The 21,651-nt window shown below is 42.9% G+C and overlaps 2 protein-coding genes across 3 annotated transcripts in view; one reads left to right on the forward strand and one right to left on the reverse strand.

Annotated features, from left to right (window-relative positions):
- The window catches only part of NUP155 (nucleoporin 155), a 34,246-nt gene extending 31,940 nt beyond the window's left edge, over positions 1–2,306 (reverse strand). Inside the window, exons 1-2 of one of the 2 annotated variants that reach the window (XR_015696651.1) lie at positions 2,083–2,306; positions 166–303 (exon numbers count right to left, since the gene is read on the reverse strand). Coding sequence is in view for 1 of the 2 variants with exons in the window: in XM_087715427.1 (XP_087571553.1) it covers positions 166–303; positions 2,083–2,221 (277 nt within the window). In the remaining variant the exon portion in view is untranslated. The remainder of the gene's footprint in view (positions 1–165; positions 304–2,082) is intronic. The other variant, XM_087715427.1, reaches the window with a different exon arrangement.
- A 1,425-nt stretch (positions 2,307–3,731) lies between these two features.
- WDR70 (WD repeat domain 70) overlaps positions 3,732–21,651 on the forward strand; it is a 130,792-nt gene continuing 112,872 nt past the window's right edge. Inside the window, exons 1-5 of the mRNA XM_087715428.1 lie at positions 3,732–3,834; positions 3,915–3,977; positions 5,600–5,683; positions 6,457–6,568; positions 8,522–8,714. Coding sequence (XP_087571554.1) covers positions 3,810–3,834; positions 3,915–3,977; positions 5,600–5,683; positions 6,457–6,568; positions 8,522–8,714 — 477 coding nt within the window. The 5' untranslated portion in view covers positions 3,732–3,809. The remainder of the gene's footprint in view (positions 3,835–3,914; positions 3,978–5,599; positions 5,684–6,456; positions 6,569–8,521; positions 8,715–21,651) is intronic.

Raw genomic sequence — 21,651 nt, forward strand, 5'->3', positions numbered from 1 at the left:
AATAGAAGATAGAAATAAATAAAGGCAACTAACACTACATGCAGATGCTGGTGAAAATAATACCAGAATGAAGAAGAGCCAGCATTTCTCAGAGTCACCCTCCAACCCACCCACCTCACATAATAAAAATCGCATAACATTTCACTAATATCAAAACGAGGATACGTCCAAATTGCTCAACAAGTTCATGGGGTAAAGGAACTCTTCGAATTGAGCTTATTTCTGGAAGGCAGGGAATTGAAAGAAAGCCAGGTCCCTGTAATGGATAATCCATATCTGATATGCCAGAAACGGAGGGACTACCTGTAATTGAGGGAAATAAAAAAAGAAACAGTAAGACACAACAAAAGTACTGCGATACCAATATGTACCTCTGGTGAGATGCGTAAATGATTTTCCCAATATTTTTCTATGTGTTTGTCTATTGACTTCTAAGAAGTTATTTCTGAAAAGTCTGAGAGAAATTAGGTGGGGTGGGATGGGGAGACGACACACAATTCACAAAGAAATACATTTTTAAAAAACGATTAGATCCTTCTGAAACATTAGCCCAAATACATGTTCTAAAAGCATGCCACAGTCATTGATACTTTTGAAAATCTGGATCTTCCTTCAGGTATTGGAAGCAAGACATTAGGTAAGTTATTTTGGGAAGCAATATATCTTTTCTTGTTTTGACTGTGAATTTTGTTCTTATTTTTTGGAATATTTTGATTTGTTTTTATGGCTGCATGCTTAGAGTTACATTTTTGCTAGAGGAATTCACACATACTTGAACAGAATCTTTGATCTGCTTTTCAACTGACTAAATTTGTTTTCTCTCATTCTATTAGACACTTATTTTACCCTAGAAGAGCTTCCTTGGATTAAGATTAAAAAAGATGACATACCAACCACTCTGATTTGAATTGCCCTCTATGATTGATCTTGAAATCAGCCAAAGTTAGCTGGCATCTGTTTAGAAACTGCTTGGCTACCTTATTAAAAATGACAAATTTAAATCTGGAACATATTTTTATCATGTAAGCATGGCAGGTCGGCTGCAAGATAACAGAGGCTTACCTGACACGTATCTTACTCCTTTTTCAAAGCCAAATTAAACTTCTTCCTTCAACCGAATCCTTTAGGTTTTCAAAAGTGAAATTATGTTTTGAAAATCTTTCCACACTGTGTAAATTTTATACTGCAATTGCCTTGGAAACAATATATTTGCAATCGCTTTTAGCTTGCAGCCTAACTATGGTTACCCAAAAAATTAGACCTGACTACTAAGCTTTATAGCTACAGTTGTTAAATGCTTTTATTTTTAATATAGCCTATTTTCCATTCTTACGTTTTTTAGGATCATTCTATTTTGTCACAGACAGCAGAGGAGGGACGGATTGTTTATGAATACAGGTAGTCCTTGATTTACAATTCATTTGGTAACCATTCACTTATAACGGCACTGAAAAAACTGACTTAAGGCCATTTTTCACACTTACGATTGCGCATTCCCACAGTCATGTGATTTACATTTGGATGCTTGACAACTGGTTGATATTTATGAGGGTTGCAATATCTCCGGATCATGTGATCCTCTTTTGCAACCTCCTGACCATCAAAGTCAATGGAGAAGCCAGATTCACTTAACAACCGCAGTGATTCATTTAACAAGTGTGGCCATAAACAGTCGTAAAACGGGGCAAAATTCATTTTAACAAACTTTTCACTTAGCAACATACATTTTGGGCTCAAATGTTAGGGCTACCTGTTCTTTTGCCATCGGCAAGTCTACATTAACAGTCTCGGAGAGGCACCCCCAGAAAAGACTGCTGTTGGGAGGAGTGGACACTTAACCATTAGGCATTACTGCCGGGGAAACCTGGAGGGGCTTCTGAGGTTTCCAATGAAGCGATTTAATCACCGCGAGTCAGAGGTGCGAGAGACTGAAACGGGGTGCCGCTAAAAAAGGCGGACAACAGGAAAAAGTGTGTGCCTTGCACAAAACGGGATTACGGGATTCCCAGGCAGCAGGCATTCACCCCGGCTGAGAATTATGGGCGCTGTAGTCGGCCAGGAGACAAACAAGACCTTCCTCACCGGGCGCGGGCACGTTCAGCAACTCCGAGAGGTCCGGGTAGCAACGGTCTTCCTGGATCTGCCGCTCGATAATACGCCCCGCGTTTTCCAGGGCTTCCTGCAGGGCCGGGGCGGCCGCGGGGTTCAGAGCGACCGGCATGGCCGCGGCGGAGAAAATCCCGGCCTCTTCAGAGGGCCAACGCGGGCCACTAAGGAACCGCGCGCCTCGCGGGCAATCCCGGCAATCCCCGCGCGCTCTCCCGCCCGCCCGCCCGACGCGGCGGCTGGTCAGCGAGGAGCAAAGCCTAGATCGGAATCACAAACGCACACTTCCGGCCTGTCGGGTCGAAGAGAGGCCAGGAGTGCTCTCTGACTCTGACTGGAGGGCGGGGCTGCTGAAGGGCGCGATGGCTTCTTGCCGGGAGCAGCGCGAGACGCCCGGGAAAGTGACAGCAGCATTGGGGAGGGGGGGGGGAGTGTCATTAGCAGTTAGACTTATATACCGCTTCATAGGGCTTTCAGCCCTCTCTAAGCGGTTTACAGAGTCAGCATATTGCCCCCAAAAACAATCTGGGTCCTCATTTTACCCACCTCGGAAGGATGGAAGGCTGAGTCAACCCTGAGCCGGTGAGATTTGAACAGCCGAACTGCAGAACTACAGTCAGCTGAAATAGCCTGCAGTGCTGCATTTAACCACTGTGCCACCTCGGCTCTCCCAAATGTTTGGGATTCCCAAATGTTGGTCCCCTGTGGAAATATACTGTTCCTCTTCACGCCACTCAATGCAGATTTGGAGATATAGGTAACCTTTACTATCTATATCTCCAAATATAGAACTCAGAAAGCTGCCCAAGGAGCTGCTGAAGCTGTTCTAACAGAGGAGTTATTGGGACTATCATCTGCACCTCTATAACTGTCTGATTGGGTTCTGCAACCCAATAAGACAGACACAGACTTCAGAGGATAATCGGAACTGCAGAAAAAAACAATTGCTACCAACCTGCTTTCCATTGAGAACCTGTACACTGCATAATTCAAAAAGGGGGCTGTGAAAATATTTACAGACCCCTCACATCCTGGACATAAATTGTTTCAACTTCTACCCTCAAAACGACGCTATAGAGCACTGCACACCAGAACAAGTAGACACAAGGACCCCCCCCCCAAATGCCATCACTCTGCTAAACAAATAATTCCCTCAACAATGTGAAACTATTTAACAAGTCTGCATTACTATTACTATTAATATTCTAATCGTTCCTATCACCCATCTCCTCCCTCTTATGACTGTATGACTGTAATTGTGTTATTTGTATCCTTATGATTTATATTGATTGTTTCCTGGTATATTTGATTGCTTATGACTATTATTAATTGGTGTACCTTATGATTCAGAATGAATGTATATTTTATGTACACTGAGAGCATATGCACCAAAGGCAAATTCCTTGTTTGTTCAATCACACTTGGCCAATGAAGAATCCTATCCTATCCTATCCTATCCTATCCTATCCTATCCTATCCTATCCTATCCTATCCTATCCTATCCTATCCTATCCTATCCTATACTCTGGTCTATGACTTTAATAAACTGAATTGAACTCGCTCTCTCTGGTCATTTTCCCCGCCGGCCACTAGAGGCCTCTATACTCTCCCAAGAAGGGAGACGCCCCCTTCTACCAAAGCGCCGCTTCCTCCCTGTAGTTTTTCTGTGGTGGCTCCGGCAGAGTTTTAGCCTGCGTTTTGGGATGCAGCAGCCCGAGATGGAGAACGGTGAGTGGCGGGGCGGCTTCTCTTCCCTCCTCCGCAAAGGCTGGCAGGAAAGAGCGCTGAATGTTTCTGTCCCCTTTCAGAGGCCGAACAGGTGGCAGGACCAGATCCGGAGCTGGCGGCTACGATGGGTTTCTCGGGCTTCGGTAAGTTTTGGAGGAGAACCGCGGGGGACAAGAAGGAGACGGGTGGGGATGGGATGCAAAACTTGGGGCAGATCTTTACGTGAATCGGGGCTCCCACCCGGAGGGGGGGGCTCTGGGGAGTGGGGGTATCCTGCAAATCCTGGGCGCCCTTGCTTACCTTGCTTGAAAGTTGCAGGGGCAAGGGTTTTTTTTAATGTCCCCCACCCCGAAACAGCAAGACCTGGTGATGCTCAAGGGCTTCTGGAGCCCAGAGATGCATAAGATGGAGAGGAGAGGGCTTCCAGATGTTGTTGAGTCCCAAGTTTGGGCAATTTATGGCTGAAAAATATTGTGAATTGCAGTTCAGTAACATCCCGAGACTTCAGATTTCTCAGCTTGGCAGCTGTATCTCTGCAGTAATTTTGGAGGCTTTTTTATTGCTCAGATTCCAATGTTAATTGTACTGTGCATGCGCCAAGTGTACTGTGCACGCGCATTAAGTGAGCGCATGAGTGAACTGGCAATAGCCCCTGCGGGAACCCACCCCTGATTGTGTGTTGCACAAAGTTAAAAAATGATTTTTTTAAAAAACGTGATCTCGCAAAAGCTAGTATATCCCAAAGGTGCTTTTTCAAGAAGCAACTGGACTTCCTTGTTTTTCTTTGAAGACGTTTCGCTTCTCATTAAAGAAGCTTCTTCAGCTCTTTAGCTTGTTGAGTGAGAGTTTTCATCTGATGGTTTGTTTCAGAAATCAAACTGATCATCCTGATTTACTATCTTTAATATTTTAGGCTTGCAGAGATGAAGCATTTAGAATAATATAGCAAAAGTTTTTAATCTATCAGCATGTTTCTGTTTTGCATATATAATTAAGAAAAGCAAGAATGTACTTATTGGGAAGCATTATTTTAAAGTCCATAATTGAGTCTCTTTGAAGTTTCTGATTGCAGGAAACAGATTCTCAGAATCTCCTTTGGTTTGTGAGAGTGGGGCTGTTCTAATAAAAGTTCCAATCTTAAATATATTTACCCCATAATAAGTCCCTTAACTTTGTATGACATTTTCCACAGTATGCAATATAGCAGTGATGGCTGCCATTTTGTCGTCACGTGCTAAAAGCAGGCAAGTGCGACAGTGCCCACGGGCATGCTCACACACATAATGCAATGCATGCGTGATGCCCCCTCTGCCTCCCTGCACATGCACGCGTGACCCCCTATGCATGCATGCACATCTCCCTCATGTGCCCCCCTGCACATGCGCAGCAGAGACCCAAAAATCAGCTGGCTGTCAGGAGCCATGCGCCCATGCGTGGTGGAGATGGCTTGCATGCCCACAGAGATGGCTCCGCATATCACGTGTCGCACGCATGCCATATTCGCCATCACGACAATATAGGATTGCATTGTAAAAATATATATTATTTACCAGAGCATTCCTTAATTTCCAGGTGTGCTGAATTATTATGTTTGTAATTCTCAATCAGTGTGGCCTGCTGGAAGGTTGTGGGATTCATCCTAGCAAGGAAACCAGTTCTCACTGTGTTTCATAGATTGATTTATATTTTGAGATTGCCTACGGATGTTTTCTTTTAATATAATATCACTTTCTGGGAAATTGGATTTCCCCCCCCTTCTATCTAGGAAAGAAAGCTCGAACATTTGACTTCACTGCAATGTTTGAACAAACCCGAAGAACTGCTGTAGAGCGAAGTAGAAAAATTCTCGGTGAGATATGCTGTACAGAAAATAATTTTACTTTATTTTGTTTTGCGTATTAAATGTATATTTTCCTGCCTGTATTTACACTGAAGTCCGAGAACCAGGAACATCCCTGGACCGCCACATTGTTAAAAATAAGTTAAGAGTTATCAAAATAAATATGCACCCATACTGTATGAAAACCACAGTGTCTATGAAAAGCTTGCTAGCATGTTAGATGGAGCTTTAAGGTTTTTTTTTTCATTCTGTAATATAAGGCTCACTAGTTATGTTTTTAAAAACTAAAAATATAAATAATTGCATTCATTATTTGATTCTAGTCCCATTCTACTCCTCTGGCTCAAAGAAAGTACTGAAAATAAAATAAAAATTGCAGCAATGAAGAAACAGCAGATCATGGCTAAGGTTTACTCAGCTTGGTGGGTGCGTCTTAGATTGTTTTACTATCCAAAATAGTAATCCAAAATTCTATCCAATACAGACATTTAAAATTTGTGAATATTTGAAAGACTGGAAAAAAATAAATTGAGATGTTTCGGGGTTTTTTTTAAAAAAAATTGATCTTCTGATAGTTCAGTTCTAAAAACTCTGGGCTGATCTGTTTAATTTATATATTTGGAACAGGAATTTGCAGAGATTTCCCTGAGTTTTTTTTCCAGTAGGTGGCAGTATTACCAAGAAAACCAGGACTTCATCATCTTTGTTCATGTAATACAATAATATTTGACCCTGTGACTGTATCAATCCCTGTTTCTTTTTGGTAATCCTTTATTATTCAGAAGAACGTGAGAAAGAAGCAGCTGAGAAAGAAGAAGAATTTGCAAGCCAGCAAGGAGGTGCCAATTCATCAGGGGGTGCAGGATCACAACCATTAAAAAAAGTATCTTCCAGGTATAAATAATACAATTTTTTAAAGTTTTGGCAGCGTATGCACTTTATAAATAAATGTTTTTCCCCCAAGCTGAAAGAGAGGAGGAGTCATTCCTCTAATTGCATTCAGCATGTTTTAGAGACAAGATAATTCCTTTTTTCTTAGGGAGATTAGCAGGTTGTTATGGCCCGCCAGTGGCCAGCAGAGTTGGCAGTGAGGAGGTTGGGGAGGAACATGGGCCAGTCCTGGAGTCTGGGGAAGGCATTTAAGAGGGCTCTGTGTTAGAGTCAGAGATGGAACCACGGCTGTATGCCAGTTATCAGCTGCCTTCAGAGTCAGACATCAGTGAGGCAGACAAACAGCTGGAGCCTGTTCCCAGTGTGTGCATGCGCAGAGTTGCCAGACGAAGGGAACAGCTAAAGAACAGGGGTCGACTTAGGAGTAAGGCCACAGGTGGACAATGAATGGCCCCTCCCAGAGGGAATAAAAGAGGAGCAAAAGGAGGGTGGAGTTTGCAAGAGGGAATTAGTTTGCTTAATTGGTTCCTGACTCTCAGCGAGACTCCTTGCCAAGTTTTGCAGATATCGGCCTGGCAGCTCTCCAAGCCAGATAAGGTCTGTGACTGTAAATCCTCCCTTGAAAGACTTTGCTGGATGTGAATGAGAGGAATTCACAGTAAATTAATAAAAAGGATTTTTTGTCGGCACATGGAGTCTGCTTCATGGTTTGGGGAAGCCTAGGTCAGAACACAGGTTACCACAAAGCTCCCAAGGAGAATCATTGTTTTCCTCTTTGCAGAAATGTAAGATGTTGCATAGGGAAACGTATTGCAAGATCAGTTATTTCATTTTTTCCCAAACATTTAACTATTTGACAAGCATCATGATTAGCCCATTCGTGTTTGCACATCCCTCTATGCTCTAGCAAACATTAGGCTGGGGGTGTCAAACTGGATTTGTTTGAGGGCCGGATCAGCATTGTAGTTCTCTGCGGGCTGGCCAGAGGGAGGGAGGAGGTGGGATGGATGCCTCCTGCAGGACCCTACCAACTAAAATGAAACACTGGGGGCCCACATTTGTTCCCCCCCGTGCCTGGTTTTGGCCGCCAGAGGCATTGAAGGACGGTCATTTGTTATTTCCAGACTGGCCCCATGGGTCAGATTTAAGAACTCTGGGGTCTGAATCCGGCTCATAGGTGTGGATTTGTTTTGGGTCATCTTTCTTGCCCACTCTCCTTATTTCTTTGCACAGACATCCCCCAGTTCCATTCCAGGCTATCTTTTTTTCATTAGGCCCCTTTGAGAAGCTAAAGCTCCAATGCTTTGGCCACCTAATGAGAAGAGTGGACTCAGTGGAAAAGACCCCGATGTGGGGAAAGATAGAAGGCAAATGGAAAAGGGGACAGCAGAGGATGAGGTTGTTTAAATAATGTCACCAACACAATGAAAATGAATTTGGGCAACTCCAGGAGATAATGGAGAACAGGGGTGCGTGCTATGATCCATCAGGTTGCAAAGAGTTGGACATGACTCAGCAACTGAACACAAGAACAACAAAGAGAAGGGACAGGTTAGGGCACTGATGGCTATCTTTTCTGGACTGAATGGGCAAAGCGCAAGTGCGCACCCAAATGTGCACATGCATGCCTGAACTCCCAAAATCCAATGCATGCACGGTCCCAGTGCATGCACCCCATCCCCGCATGGTCCCTGGTCTAGTGCACATGTGTGCACACGCCCTGGTACTTGCCCCGCACAAGTGCAACAGAGACCTGAAGACCAGCTGGCCGGCAGGAGGCACGTGTGCGCGGCAGAACTGAAGTGGGACAACGGCTCATGTGCCCAGAGAGAGAGTGCTGTGTGCTACCTCTGGCATGCATGCCATAGGTTCACCATCACAGAGTTAGGGACTTCAACACTTAATAGTCAGAATACCTGCATCAGCTATTTCGTTTCTTATGATTCTTCCATTCAGAGAAATGTCTAGTAGCGAAAGTGAAGACAGTCTGGATGAAGAACTTGTTGGTCCTCCTTTACCACCCAAAGAATCAAGAGATGACTCTGATGAGGAGCTGATTGGCCCACCACTTCCTCCTGACTACAAGAACGAGGAGAAGGAGGACGACGAGGATGACAATGATGATGAAAGTGCCCAGGAGGAAGATGAGGTTAGCATTTAGTCTCTCAATCATTGCATGGTGAGAAACCATAATTTCTGCCTCATCCTGTCATCACTCATTATGGGTGTGCCCCTTGCACGTAAGGAGAACATATGATACATAATTTGCTGCAATTACTTTTTCTTGTTCCTAAGCATTATGAAGGTAACCATACATATAAAGAGTAACATTTTATCAATATAAGAATATTTGTAGCTCAGGGTTGAACTCTAGGGTCCTTGGTGCTCTCTGAGCTTGATTATTTTCCTGTGGATGTTTCGTTACCAACCCAGGTGCCATCATCAGTGTTAGACGAGAGTGGGTTATTTTTAAACAGAGCGGCTGATAAGGTTACCTAGTTGGGTAATGAAATACCTGCAAGAAACCAACCGAGTTCAGAGAGCACCAAGGACTCCCACAGTCACATTTTATTTAGGGCAGTAATCTCATTCCCATTAATTGAAGGGAATGCATGATCTTCACTTGCAATGATCACTTGCTGGATAGAGAAGATTCTGCTGGGAGCATATGGGAGCAACAATATAGAGTTCCAGTATCTTGGTAACTGACTCAAAAAAATAAAGTCCTATCAGGATCTGAGATGTGTTGCATGGTACTAGTTCACAAGAAATTGGACCTATTGTGTGCAAGCTCAACGTATTTTAATTCTCAGTTTCATTACTGAAAGCACTGAAAAGTTTTACATTTGTTCTGGCTACACAGTCCCTGCCTTTCTGCGGCAAAAAAGGACAGGTTCCTTAGCCTTAGAACTTTCTACTCCAATAAGTTGGCTGTCAGGAGACTGCAAACCTTTTCTAGCTCTTGCTAGGCTTTGGGGAAATGCAGACCTTGCATTGTTCAAAAGATCCTTTTTCAAAAGGCAACCCTTTGAAAATGTTTTGCTTCTCATTCAAGGAGCTTTTCAGTTCTGACTGAATCAATAGAATAGAATAGCAGAATTGGAAGGGACCTTGGAGGTCTTCTAGTCCAACCCCCTGCTTAGGCAGGAAACCTTATACCATTTTTCAGACAAATCGTTATCCAACATCTTCTTAACAACTTCCAGTGTCACAACTTCTGGAGCCAAGTTGTTCCACTGATTAATTGTTCTTACTGTCAGGAAATTTCTCCTTAGCTCTAGGTTGCTTCTCTCCTTGATTAGTTTCCACCCACAGCTTCTTGTCCTGCCCTCAGGTGCTTTGGAGAATAGCTTCTCTCCCTCTTGTTTGTGGCAAGCCCTGAGATATTGGAACACTGCTATCCTGTCTCCCCTAGTTCTTCTTTTAATTAAACTAGACATACCCAGTTCCTGCAACCGCTCTTCATATGTTTTAGCCTCCAGTCCCCTAATCATCTTTGTTGCTCTTCTCTGCACTCTTTCTAGAGTCTCATTTCTAGAGATCCTTCCATCATCCACCATTCAGTCAGAACTGAAGAAGCTACTTGGATGAGAAAGGAAACATCTAAAAAGGGTGGGTGGGAGTCCAATTGCCTTTTGAAAAGGCATTGGGACAACCATGATCGGAACGACTAAGAATCTCCATAAGACAGACACTATATTCTAAGGCTGCAGCAGTGGTGGGTTCCAGATCCCGTTCCAACCACTATGGTTGGAACGGGCCTGGCGGCATCCACATGGACATGCACAGTGCGTGAACACACACGTGCAACATGCGCATGTGTCTTAGCGCCTCCACGAGTCTCCGTGATGCTCCAGCCATGCATGGCTGGCTGGGGAATTCTGGCCGTTGAAGTCCACAAGTCTTAAAGTTCCCAAGTGTAGACACCCCTGATCTAGATGGAGATCGCGCATGAGAATATTTTTTTTATTTTGTTTAATCGTGCACAAAAAGTGGTACAAGATAGCCAAGTTTAGTTTCTCTCAACAGAATATTGCTGGAGATATTTTGTCTCAAAGTTGCTGGAACTTCAAAAGTATTGCATCAGCAAATGTAACAGTTTACCAATGTTCATTGGTACACTGAATACCAATGAACATTGATAAACTGGGGATATTGTGCATGTTTACACCAAATTTCATCGAAATCTGTAATGGTCGAGCGGGGCACTTTTCTGAAATCAGACCACTTGACATGGAATGACCCCTTGAGTTACAGAAAAAAAATCAGCTCAAAGTTTAGGCTACAGCACAACACATGCAAATGGAGAGATGCTGTGTCCTTGCGAATCTCTTTCTTGTTGCCTTTAAGACCCAACAGGGACTTGCTTTTAGAGGGATAGAGATTGGAAAACAAAGGTAGGGAGTTTAGTTTAAACCTCTAGGGGGGGGGGATTTATGTGATCATATGATGATGGAGACAGTCAGGTGACCATGGAGATGCTTTGATGGTTGTAAGCGCAAGGGCTGATGAGAAGTCACTTTTTTCAGTGCTGTTGTAACTTCAAAGTCGCTAAATGAATGGTTACAGGTCAAGGGCTACCTCTAGTTGCATGCAAAGGTTTAGGCACCTCTGGTCAAATTATATATGTCAGTGATTCTCAACCTTTTCTTCACCACGCCCTCCCCCCTTTAAAATATCTTCTGTGGCCACTGACCATGATCACAGACCCCACAAGACCTAACTCATTATTTACCACATTTTTCGGACTTTAAGTCGCACTGGTGTATAAGACACACCAAGATTTCAAAGAGGTAAGTAAGAAAAAAAAGTTATTGTCATCCCTGGCCCCCAGGAGCACTCTGCAGGCTTCAGCAGGGCTGGGGGAAGGCAAAAACACCCCCGTTTGTGCGAAAAACAGGTGGAAAACATTTCCACGCTTTTTGGGGGGAGGGGTGCGTCTTATACTCTGAAAAATACAGTAAACCATGACATTTCTTCAAGGCATCATGGACCCCCTGTGATGATATTGTGCCCCCACCCCCAAGGGTCCACAGATCACAAGTTGAGAAACACTGATCTATGCCAATGAATCTTTCATTGAGTAGAAGTTGATACAACTTCTGCATGGTACAAATTTAAGAAAGGACTTCTTTCTGCAAACATGACTGCCTGCTCACTCCATCTTTCGCCTCAGTAGCAGAGAACAGGAAATTTTACCTGGTTGTGGTAGATAATTCTGTTGTCCTCAGGAGGCCAGTGGTTCTCTTCGCTAATGAAGATGTATTTCTCTTGAGGGGTCATCCCAGAGCAGATTTTATGTGTGGTTTCTCATTCAAGAGGATACGCTTCTCCAAATTATACATGCCGTTTTCAGTTTTTAGATAGGCTTGTTTTAGTTCTCTCCTCAGAGGCCCATCCAGTGATCACAGCTTTGTGCTGTGCCAATAAAGGTTAACAACTACTGTATTGTATTGCAGTGGTTTGGAAAGAGAACAGGACTTATGGAATGAAATAGTATGCTGAATACCCGAGATTCATTCCAGTTTGCTGTAATGCTGATTTCTAGCATTGGTTTGTTTCCAGGCATTCAATAATATTTTCTTGGCAGCTATGTTTATGGGCTGCTTTTAGCAATTGAACAAAGAGAGATGAGTGAAGCAACTAAAAAGAATTGGAGATAAACAAATGTTTGCTTATTTATTACATTTACATGCTGCCCAACTCCCTATCCAAAGTGGCTCTGGGAAGCTTACAATATGCAAAAATATAATAATATAAAAACATTAAAATTAACAGGAATTACCTTATTTTTTTGAGTATAAGACACACCTTTTCCCCCCTAAAAGAATGTGGAAATGTTGGTGCATCTTTTACACCAAATACAGCCATTTTTGGCCTCCGAAGCCCCGCCCCTGCATCCCATTTTTGTGAAAAACAGAGGCGTTTTTGCCTTCCCTCATCGACCAGCAGGATTCTACAGGCTTCCGCAGGGCTGGGAGAAAGCAAAAACACCTCCATTTTGCGAAAAATGGCCCATTTTCCTCCAGTTTTTTGCACAAATGGGGGCATTTTTGCCTTTCCCTAGCCCTGCTAAAGCCTGCAGAGGGAAAGCATTTTTTTTTCTTAATTACCTCTTCAAAATCTTGGTGCGTCTTATACACCGGCGCGTCTTAACATCCGAAAAATATGATAAATAAAATTAGGAGCCAAGTTCAGAAACTTCTCACCTATTAAATTAAAATTTTAAATTAAGGCCACATGGGGTCAGATTTATTCCATCAATGCCACTAAAAATTCTAAAAGTTTAAAAAAAATTCTCATTATTTTTGTTAGCTTGCAGTTGTTCACTTACATTTCAGTGTATATTACTTATACAAAAGTAAAATTGCTTTTTTTTTCCTCCTGCTTTCTTGGAATGGCAATTCACATGACTTTTTCAGACGAGCAACATTTGAAAATACTTTAAAATATTTTCCCTTGGAAACCAAAGATATGTATAGAGAAATATATTGCTGGTGGTTGTGTTTTTAAGTAAAACTACAAAAGCACCACAGGCAAAAAATAACATTTTAACATCCTTTCATAAATCATGTTAATTTGTTTTCTCCAAGGAAACAGAAAATCCAAAAAGTTAAGAATCACTTATAAAGAGAACATTTTTGAGATCTGTTTCTCCACCTAACCATATATAAACCTTTCAATTAAAGATAATGCTAGCAAATTTTAAAAATATTAGTATTAATTAATATTTTTTGTTTCTTTTTAAAGTGCAGCTTTTATGAGCACTTACTGGCGAGCTATTATATTATGAAGATATTGTATCAGCAGTGTTTCAAAGTGTTAAATACAATGAAGTTTAAAGATTTAGCCATTCACTTTACTGTATTTTCAGAGCTTTATAATGCAATTCGGGGAGATTTCCATTTAACTCACTGGAACATAGTTCTAAGTGCAGAAGATTGTACTATAAAAAGGAATCGCTTGTAATATGATTGGAACCAAGATCAGTGTTCAGCGTAGCATGGCTTAGTTGTTGTTCTCTTCCCCTACATGTTTCCATGCTTTTCTATATAGATTTCTTTGATGTGAAACTTTTCTAAAAATAAAAGGAAAGCAAATAAGACTTTCTATAGTATTCTCAGACTTTCTAAAGTATTAAGACTTATCTATAATAAGACTTTCTATAGTATTCTTCTACTTCTATAGTATTCTAGGCTGGAATACTGCAATGTGCTCTACATGGGGCTGCCCTTGAAGAGCATCCGGCGTCTTCAGCTGGTACAGAACGCGGCCGCGCGAGCGATTGTGGGTGCACCGCGGTTCACCCACATAACACCTATCCTCCGCGAGCTGCGCTGGCTACCTGTCGATTTCCGGATGCGCTTCAAGGTGCTATTAGTCACCCATAAAGCCCTGCATGGTAGTGGATCTGGATACTTGAGAGACCGCCTTCTGCCAATCACCTCCCTGCGACCAATTAGATCACACAGATTGGGCCTCCTCCGTATTCCATCGGCCAGCCAGTGTCGGCTGGCAACCACAAGGAGGAGGGCCTTCTCAGTAGTAGCCCCGACCCTTTGGAACGAACTCCCCGTGGAGATTCGTACCCTCACCACCGTCCAGGCCTTCCGCACAGCCTTGAAGAACTGGCTAGCCCGTCAGGCCTGGGGACAAAGATAGTGCCCCTCCCGAATGATGAATGTATGTTGCTTACTGTTTTTATTATATGTGTCTATGTTACTGTTTGCATTTCCCCCTCCCTGATTTTATGTGAGCCGCCCTGAGTCCCCTCAGGGAAAAGGGCGGCCTACAAATGTCAATAAAATCAAAATCAAAAAATCAAATCAATATTCACAAAACTAATGATCTCTCTCTTAAATTTTTGGATGCCATATGATATAGATTGTATAACATGTAGTTTGACATTGTGTCCTTCGGGCTGAGAAAGAAGGAGTGACCCAAGGTCACCTAGCTGGCTTTGTGCCTAAGCCAGGACTAAAACTCACAGTCTCCTGGTTTCTAGATTGATGCCCTAATTACAATAACAGATAATGTCTCTTTGTTAAGTTTAATGGAAAGAAAAAAATGATTAGCTTACAGAATCATAGCTATATGGACTTGGGGTGTTCTGGGAGTTAAAAGTCCACACTTACAACAGCTGCTTGAAGATTTCCTCTGTTAAAATCTTGTATGAAGAATGAAAATTAAGAAAGCCAAGTGTCTATGGAGATCCTCAGTCATCTAGACCAGGGGTCAGCAACCTTAAACACTCAAAGAGCCACAAAGGTCCTAACCGGAAGCCCCCCTTCCTCCCATTCAATTCTGAAGCCGATGGGAAGTTCGGTTCCCCTCCTAGGAAGTCTCCTAGTAGCACGGCCTCCTTTTTCCTCTGCCTGTCTTAACTAAAAGCCCTATCAATTGTGGAGCCGACTGGCGACAGGGAGCCGCAGCAGAGGGATGAAAGAGCCATATGCGGCTCCAGAGCCGCAGGTTGCTGACCCCTGATCTAGGTCATGGTTGTGTCAAAGGTACAAATTTTTCAAGAGGCAACTGGATTTTCTGGTTTTTCTTTGAAGTGAAACGTCTTCAAAGAAAAACCAGAAAGTCCAGTTGCCTCTTGGGGAAAAAAAAGCAGCTTTGGGACAAGAAAGCCAAGTGTTCAGAACCATAAAAAGTCTAAGCTGAAAAAAAATCTAGAACGATATTTTCAAAACTTAATCATTAGAAGAAGTATGGACTTGAACTTCCAAGGCCATATAGCTAGCTATGATTCTGTAGGCTAATCATTTTTTTTCTTTCCATTAAACTTAAGAAAGAGACATTATCTGATATTGTAATTAGGGCATCAGTCTAGCAACTAGGAGACTGTGAGTTTTAATCCTGGCTTAGGCACAAAGCCAGCTAGATGACCTTGGGCCACTTCTTTTTGCAGTATCAATGGGCCAGTGCATAGTCCTTGTAAGATCTAAGCTATCCATTGGATCTTGGCTTTAGAACACTAAATCCACATTTTTGCAGCCCCTCCAAACTTTTTAAATTCTGAACGTGATGGGCACAAATGTCTTCCATGTTGAGGTGGAAAAGCATGCAAACTAGAACGGGAGCCCTAAGTTTGACTTTCTTTAAGCCAAGCTGAAGCCTAAGATAACCTTGGCTTTATTTAAAACGTAAAAAGAGCATGCCAAGAAAACCAGGAAAATCCACAGGTGTCTTGTGGCTCTGTCCACTCTATAGCATTAGCCCATATTGTGGCTCTTGACACTTTTTAGTTTTTTTTTAGTTTAGTTTTATTAGAATTTGTAGGCCGCCCTTTTCCCTGAGGGGACTCAGGGCGGCTCACATAAAACTGGGAAGGGGGGGATACAGACAACAAAATAGAGACATATACTAAAATGGTAAGCAACATACATTCATCATTCGGGAGGGGTAACTATCCTTATCCCCAGGCCTGACGGGCGAGCCAGTTCTTCAGGGCTGTGCGGAAGGCTTGGACGGTGGAGAGGGTACGAATCTCCACAGGGAGCTCGTTCCAAAGGGCCGGGGCTACTGCTGAGAAGGCCCTCCTCCTTGTGGTTGCCAGCCGACACTGGCTGGCCGATGGAATACGGAGGAGGCCTAATCTATGAGATCTTATTGGTCGCAGGGATGTAATTGGCAGAAGGCGGTCTCTCAAGTATCCAGATCCACTGCCATGTAGGGCTTTATGGGTGATTAGTAGCACCTTGAAGCGCATCCGGAGATCGACAGGTAGCCAGCGCAGCTCGCGGAGGATAGGTGTTATGCGGGTGAACCGAGGTGCACCCGCGATCACTCGCGCGGCTGCGTTCTGCACTAGCTGAAGTCGCCGGATGCTCTTCAAGGGCAGCCCCATGTAGAGCACATTGCAGTATTCCAGCCTAGAGATCACTAGGGCCCGAGTGACTGTTGTGAGAGCCTCCCGATTCAGGTAGGGTCGCAACTGGCGCACCAGGCGAACCTGGGCGAATGCCCCCCTGGTCACAGCCGTTAGGTGGTGGTCAAATGACAGCTGCGGATCCAGGAGGACTCCCAAGTTGCGAACCCTCTCTGAGGGGTGTAAAATTCTTCCCCTCCCTCACCCTCTTAAAAGAGAGAGCCCAGTCGCTAAAATATTGTTCACCATTCCTACCCCCTCCTATGTGTTTCCTGCTCCCCCCGCCGACCAGCAAGACAGAGGCAGAACACAACTATCTCACAATTTATATTCTCCATAAGTTTTAAAGGCTCTTTGATTAATTGTCCATTAAACTATTAGCCTTAAGGCTTATTTTGAAATTGACAGGCAACCTATGCTTTTCCAACTGTTGCTGCTGGGCTTGTGATGTGAGGATGAGAGAAGAGAAAAGTCATTAAATACATGGGGACTAATCATATTTACTTGTAATTAATTAATTAAATTTTGACAAAATTAAATTAAATAAAACATTGCTTTGTTCCGGCTTCTGGTCTACCTGAAAGCAAAATAATACTGTACAGGGACCTATTCAAGTGCTGCATGTTAGAGATGTATGTTCTTTCCAAGTCCTTGGTAGATTACATTGATTTTTTAGAAAAACATGTTCTCCACGAGAACAAGATTAAATTTCTTGCCACTCAAAATTCTTCAATCATCAAAATAGATTCAGATTGACCCGTTTTTCCTTGCAATTGACTCATCTATTTGATTTTTTTTAAGTTAAAGAGCTCACTGAAAAAAGGAGGCTTACATGGGTTTTGTAGTCAGCTGTGCCCTTTTGATCCTGTTATGAAGGACATAGGCATTGCAATAATGAGATCAATTCTTGTTTTCTGTTCTCCAGAAAAAGGCATTCATTGAATGTATATCAGACAGGCAAAGGCCAGCAGTCTAAATGACTGATGGATTGAATTCTGCATTCAGTGGAGCAGTTTACAATTAAAAATTATGGTATGATTGCATCATTCAGCCAGATGACAGGGTTTGAGCTATACTAGGGAGAGCTGAAGATGGATTTGTGTTCATTTATATATTAAGCTGCATATTTGTGCATATTATTAGTGTATTATATATTTGGATGCCTAACATTTAGAGGGAAAAGTGCTGGCCTAAAAAGCAGGAAACTTGGAATTCTAGTGCCACATAGACATCGAGGCCAGCTAGGTGACTTTGGCTCAGTCACTCCCTCTCAGCCCAGCCCACCTCACAGAGTTGTTGTTATGGAGGAAAACAGGAGGAGGAAAGAATATTAGGTATGCTCTCCACTTTGAGTTATTTATAAAAAGAATAAAAGTGGAATAAAAACGATAAATAAATGGGTCTAAAAGGAATTGCTAGGGTTTCTGATCCCTTTCCACATTCACATGTGGAGTAGTACTACCCCCTACATGCAAAATTGTAGATGCTCAGGTTATCCTATGCAATTGCACTGAGATTTTTATATAATACTAGTTGATAGCCCAGCACTGCCTGGGTATTTATTTATCCCAACCCTCCTTCCATGAATGTCACCGCAATATCTAATGTTGGATTTTCCCCTTTATCAGAGAGAGCCCCCTTGTGAAGTACTGTGAAGCCATTACTGTGGCAACTCCACAGCACTGTACAGTAGAAGCCATTTTATGGCAGTACAGTAGAAGACATTATAAAGGATAACAGGCTGTATCTTAGTAGAACACACACCCCGAGGGGTGTTAGGAGTGTCTTCCCTCCCCCCCCCCCCCCAGTATTTGTTTCCAGAGGGTAAGTAATCTGTGTGCCAAGTTTGGTTGAAATTGCTCGAGGCATTCCAGAGTTATGCTAGAACATACATATACACATCCATTTTTATATATATAGAAGAAAGACATAGATAGGCAAGTTGATCTGCTCAAGATCTATCCTTTTGCATCTAGTTGCACCAGCAACCATCTTGAACTTGACTGAAGCTGATGGGCCCTAAAGCTCCAGCTACCAATATAAACAACAGTTTCCATGTATCTATTGGAAGAAAGAGCCTACTAAAGGAATGGCTTACTCACTGTAACGGAAGTCAAGCAATTTCTGGCGATATAAAGTCTTTTTCAATGGGCCACTTGCCACCCAGAATTTTTAGAATCTTTAAACACCATTATCACCAAACTATCAACTTCTTTTTCAAAACCACAGATTTTTATTTACACAGTGAGAAGAAATATCTGTATACAAGATCGGTAGGTGGACTCCGTGTTCAGAGTTTCAAAACAAAAACGTCTGGAAGAAGAAAGAAAGAAGAAAGGAGAAGGAGGAGGTAGGGGGGAGAAAGAAGGAACTGAAGGATGGAAGGAAGTAAGGAAAAAGCAAGAAAAAGAAAGAAGAAATAGAAAGGAAGAAAAAGAAAGAGGAGGAGGAGGAAGTAGGGGGAAAGGCAGGCAGGAAGGAGGAAAGAAAGAAAGAAAGAAAAAAGAAAGAAAGAAAGAAAGAGAAAAGGAAGGAAAGAAGGGAAAAGACAGGAAGGAAGGGAAAAGCAAGAAAAAGAAAGAAGAAAAAGAAAGAAGAAAAAGAAAGAAGAAAAAGGAACAAAAAGAAAGGAACAAAAAGAAAGAAAGGAGGAGTAGGTAGGGGGAAAAGCAGGCAGGAAGAAAGAAAGAAAGAAAAAGGAAGGAAAGAAGGGAAAGAAGACAGGAAGGAAGGAAGAGAAAGAAAGAAACTTAGAGAAAGAAAAGAAAGAAGGAGATAGGGGAAAAGGCAGGCAGGAGGAAAGAAAGAAAAAAGAAAGAGAGAAAGAAAAGGAAGGAAAGAAGGGAAAGAAGACAGGAAGGAAGGGAAAGAAAGAAGGAAAAAGAAAGAGAGAAAGAAGAAAAGGGGGAAAAAGAAAGAAAAGAATGGAAGGAAGAAAAAAAAGCCATAATAAATACCTCCCCCTTTAAAAATTTTGATGGCAATATGAGCAGCATAAAAATTTAATAAATAAAAGAAATCTGCTGTATGACTACTGGAGGCTCTGTTCTTATATATTCATCAGATTATTTTCAATTGATGAGTTTATGTTAGACTCAATCATTAAGCCCTAAGAAAAACTTTGTGGAGCCAAACAGTAAATTCTTGAACATTATCTCAGATATTTTTGAAAGCTTGAGAAACTTCTTACAGGAAGGAAGGGGCAATTTCATATACTGCATGCACAGCTGGTTCCAATTTGATCATTGTTTTGATTAGTGACTCTCCCATGCCACCCATAAATTGCTTTCAAAACATTAATATTTAACCTTCTTATAAACCATCATATAATAGTGCATTTTTATGTAATGCAATATAATAAAATAAGTCACTGAGCAGCGAATGTTCATGCAAAGGAAAAACATGGGGAATGTATGAGACTAACTGTGTAGATGATTCTTTTGTAAGTTAAGGCAGTAACTTTATATGTGCTTTCCAGTAAAGCTACCACATTGCTTTCAATGGGACTTTTTTTCTGAATAGACACAAGAAAAGTGAAACTGCTCGGTATCTAGCATATCCTCTCTTTGCAAATCTAATCACTATCATCCTCATCATGAGGATGTGATATATTAAACTCACAATGGCTTCTGTTTGGCATGGAGCACACATGGGTGCAATTCTATTGCTTGTTGAAACAAGGAATCAAAGGTTTAACACGTCTTCCAACTTTTGATCACAAACAATCCAATTTAATTAAGGAGGAAAAGTGGTGCTTTAAAGCAGATTCAGGCTGCACATCCAGTTTGGAAGTGCGTCTTCCTGGAATACCTCAATTATACCCCTCTTCTTTTCCTGTTACCCTCACATAATAGGACTGAAATATACTGAAAGAACATCAGATGAACCACACTTCTGCCTGCAGAGTTTCAAACCCAGGCAGTATTTTCATTTCATTTCATTTCATTTTTCATTTATTAAGACTTATAGGCCGCCCTTCTCCCTGAGGGGACTCAGGGCGGCTTACAATCATAAGGGAAGGGTGTGCAGCAACAAGGGACAAACAATAAGTGACCAAAAATAAAATAGTAAAACCACAACATGCATTCAACAGTCAGCACTCGGGCGGGTAAATTGGAACCTATCCCCAGGCCTGCTGGGAGAGCCAGGTCTTGAGGGCTGTGCGGAAGGTCTGGGTGGTGGTGAGGGTACGAATCTCAACGGGGAGATCGTTCCACAGGGTCGGAGCTGCAACAGAAAAGGCTCTCCTCCGTGTAGTCGCCAGTCGACATTGACTGGCGGATGGAATCCGGAGGAGGCCCAGCCTGTGTGATCTAATCGGTCGGAGGGAGGTAATCGGCAGAAGGCGGTCTCTCAAGTACCCAGATCCACTACCATGGAGTGCTTTAAAGGTGGTCATCAGTACCCTGAAGCTCACCCGGAGACCGACAGGTAGCCAGTGCAGCTCGCGGAGGATGGGTGTAATGTGGGCGAACCGCGGTGCGCCCACTATCACTCGCGCGGCTGCATTCTGGACTAACTGCAGTCTCCGGATGCTCTTCAAGGGCAACCCCATGTAGAGCCCATTGCAGTATTCCAGCCTAGAGATCACAAGGGCTCGAGTGACTGTTGTGAGAGCCTCCCGGTTCAGGTAGGGCCGCAACTGTCGGACCAGGCGAACCTGGGCAAATGCCCCCCTGGTCACAGCCGTCAGCTGATGGTCAAAAGTCAGCTGTGAATCCAGGAGGACTCCTAAGTTACGGACCCTGTCTGAGGGGTATAAAATTTGACCCCCCAGCCTGAGTGTTGGAATGTCAGCCAAATTATTGGGAGGGAAGCACAACAGCCACTCGGTCTTGTCCGGGTTGAGTACCAGTTTGTTAGCGCTCATCCAGCTCTTAACGGCCTCAAGACCCTGGCTCATCACGTCCACCGCTTCATTGAGTTGGCACGGGGCGGACAGATACAATTGTGTATCGTCCGCGTATTGGTGGTATTTTATCCCGTGCCTCCGAATGATCTCGCCCAGCGGTTTCATGTATATGTTAAATAGTAGGGGGGATAAGACCGAACCCTGCGGCACCCCATATGTTAGGGGCCTCAGGGATGATCTCTGCCCCCCGACCAACACCGACTAGAAATAAACCAACCAACACCGTAGAAATAAAATAACACAAAATGAAATAATTTCCCCAGGACTTGAGACAGGGTAAAGGACAATTCTTTGTTTGAT

This window comes from Thamnophis sirtalis, unplaced genomic scaffold (genome assembly GCF_051295495.1).
Source record: "Thamnophis sirtalis isolate CommonGarterSnake01/CBP01778 unplaced genomic scaffold, rThaSir2_p1.2 scaffold_5, whole genome shotgun sequence".
Classification (NCBI taxonomy): domain Eukaryota; kingdom Metazoa; phylum Chordata; class Lepidosauria; order Squamata; family Natricidae; genus Thamnophis; species Thamnophis sirtalis.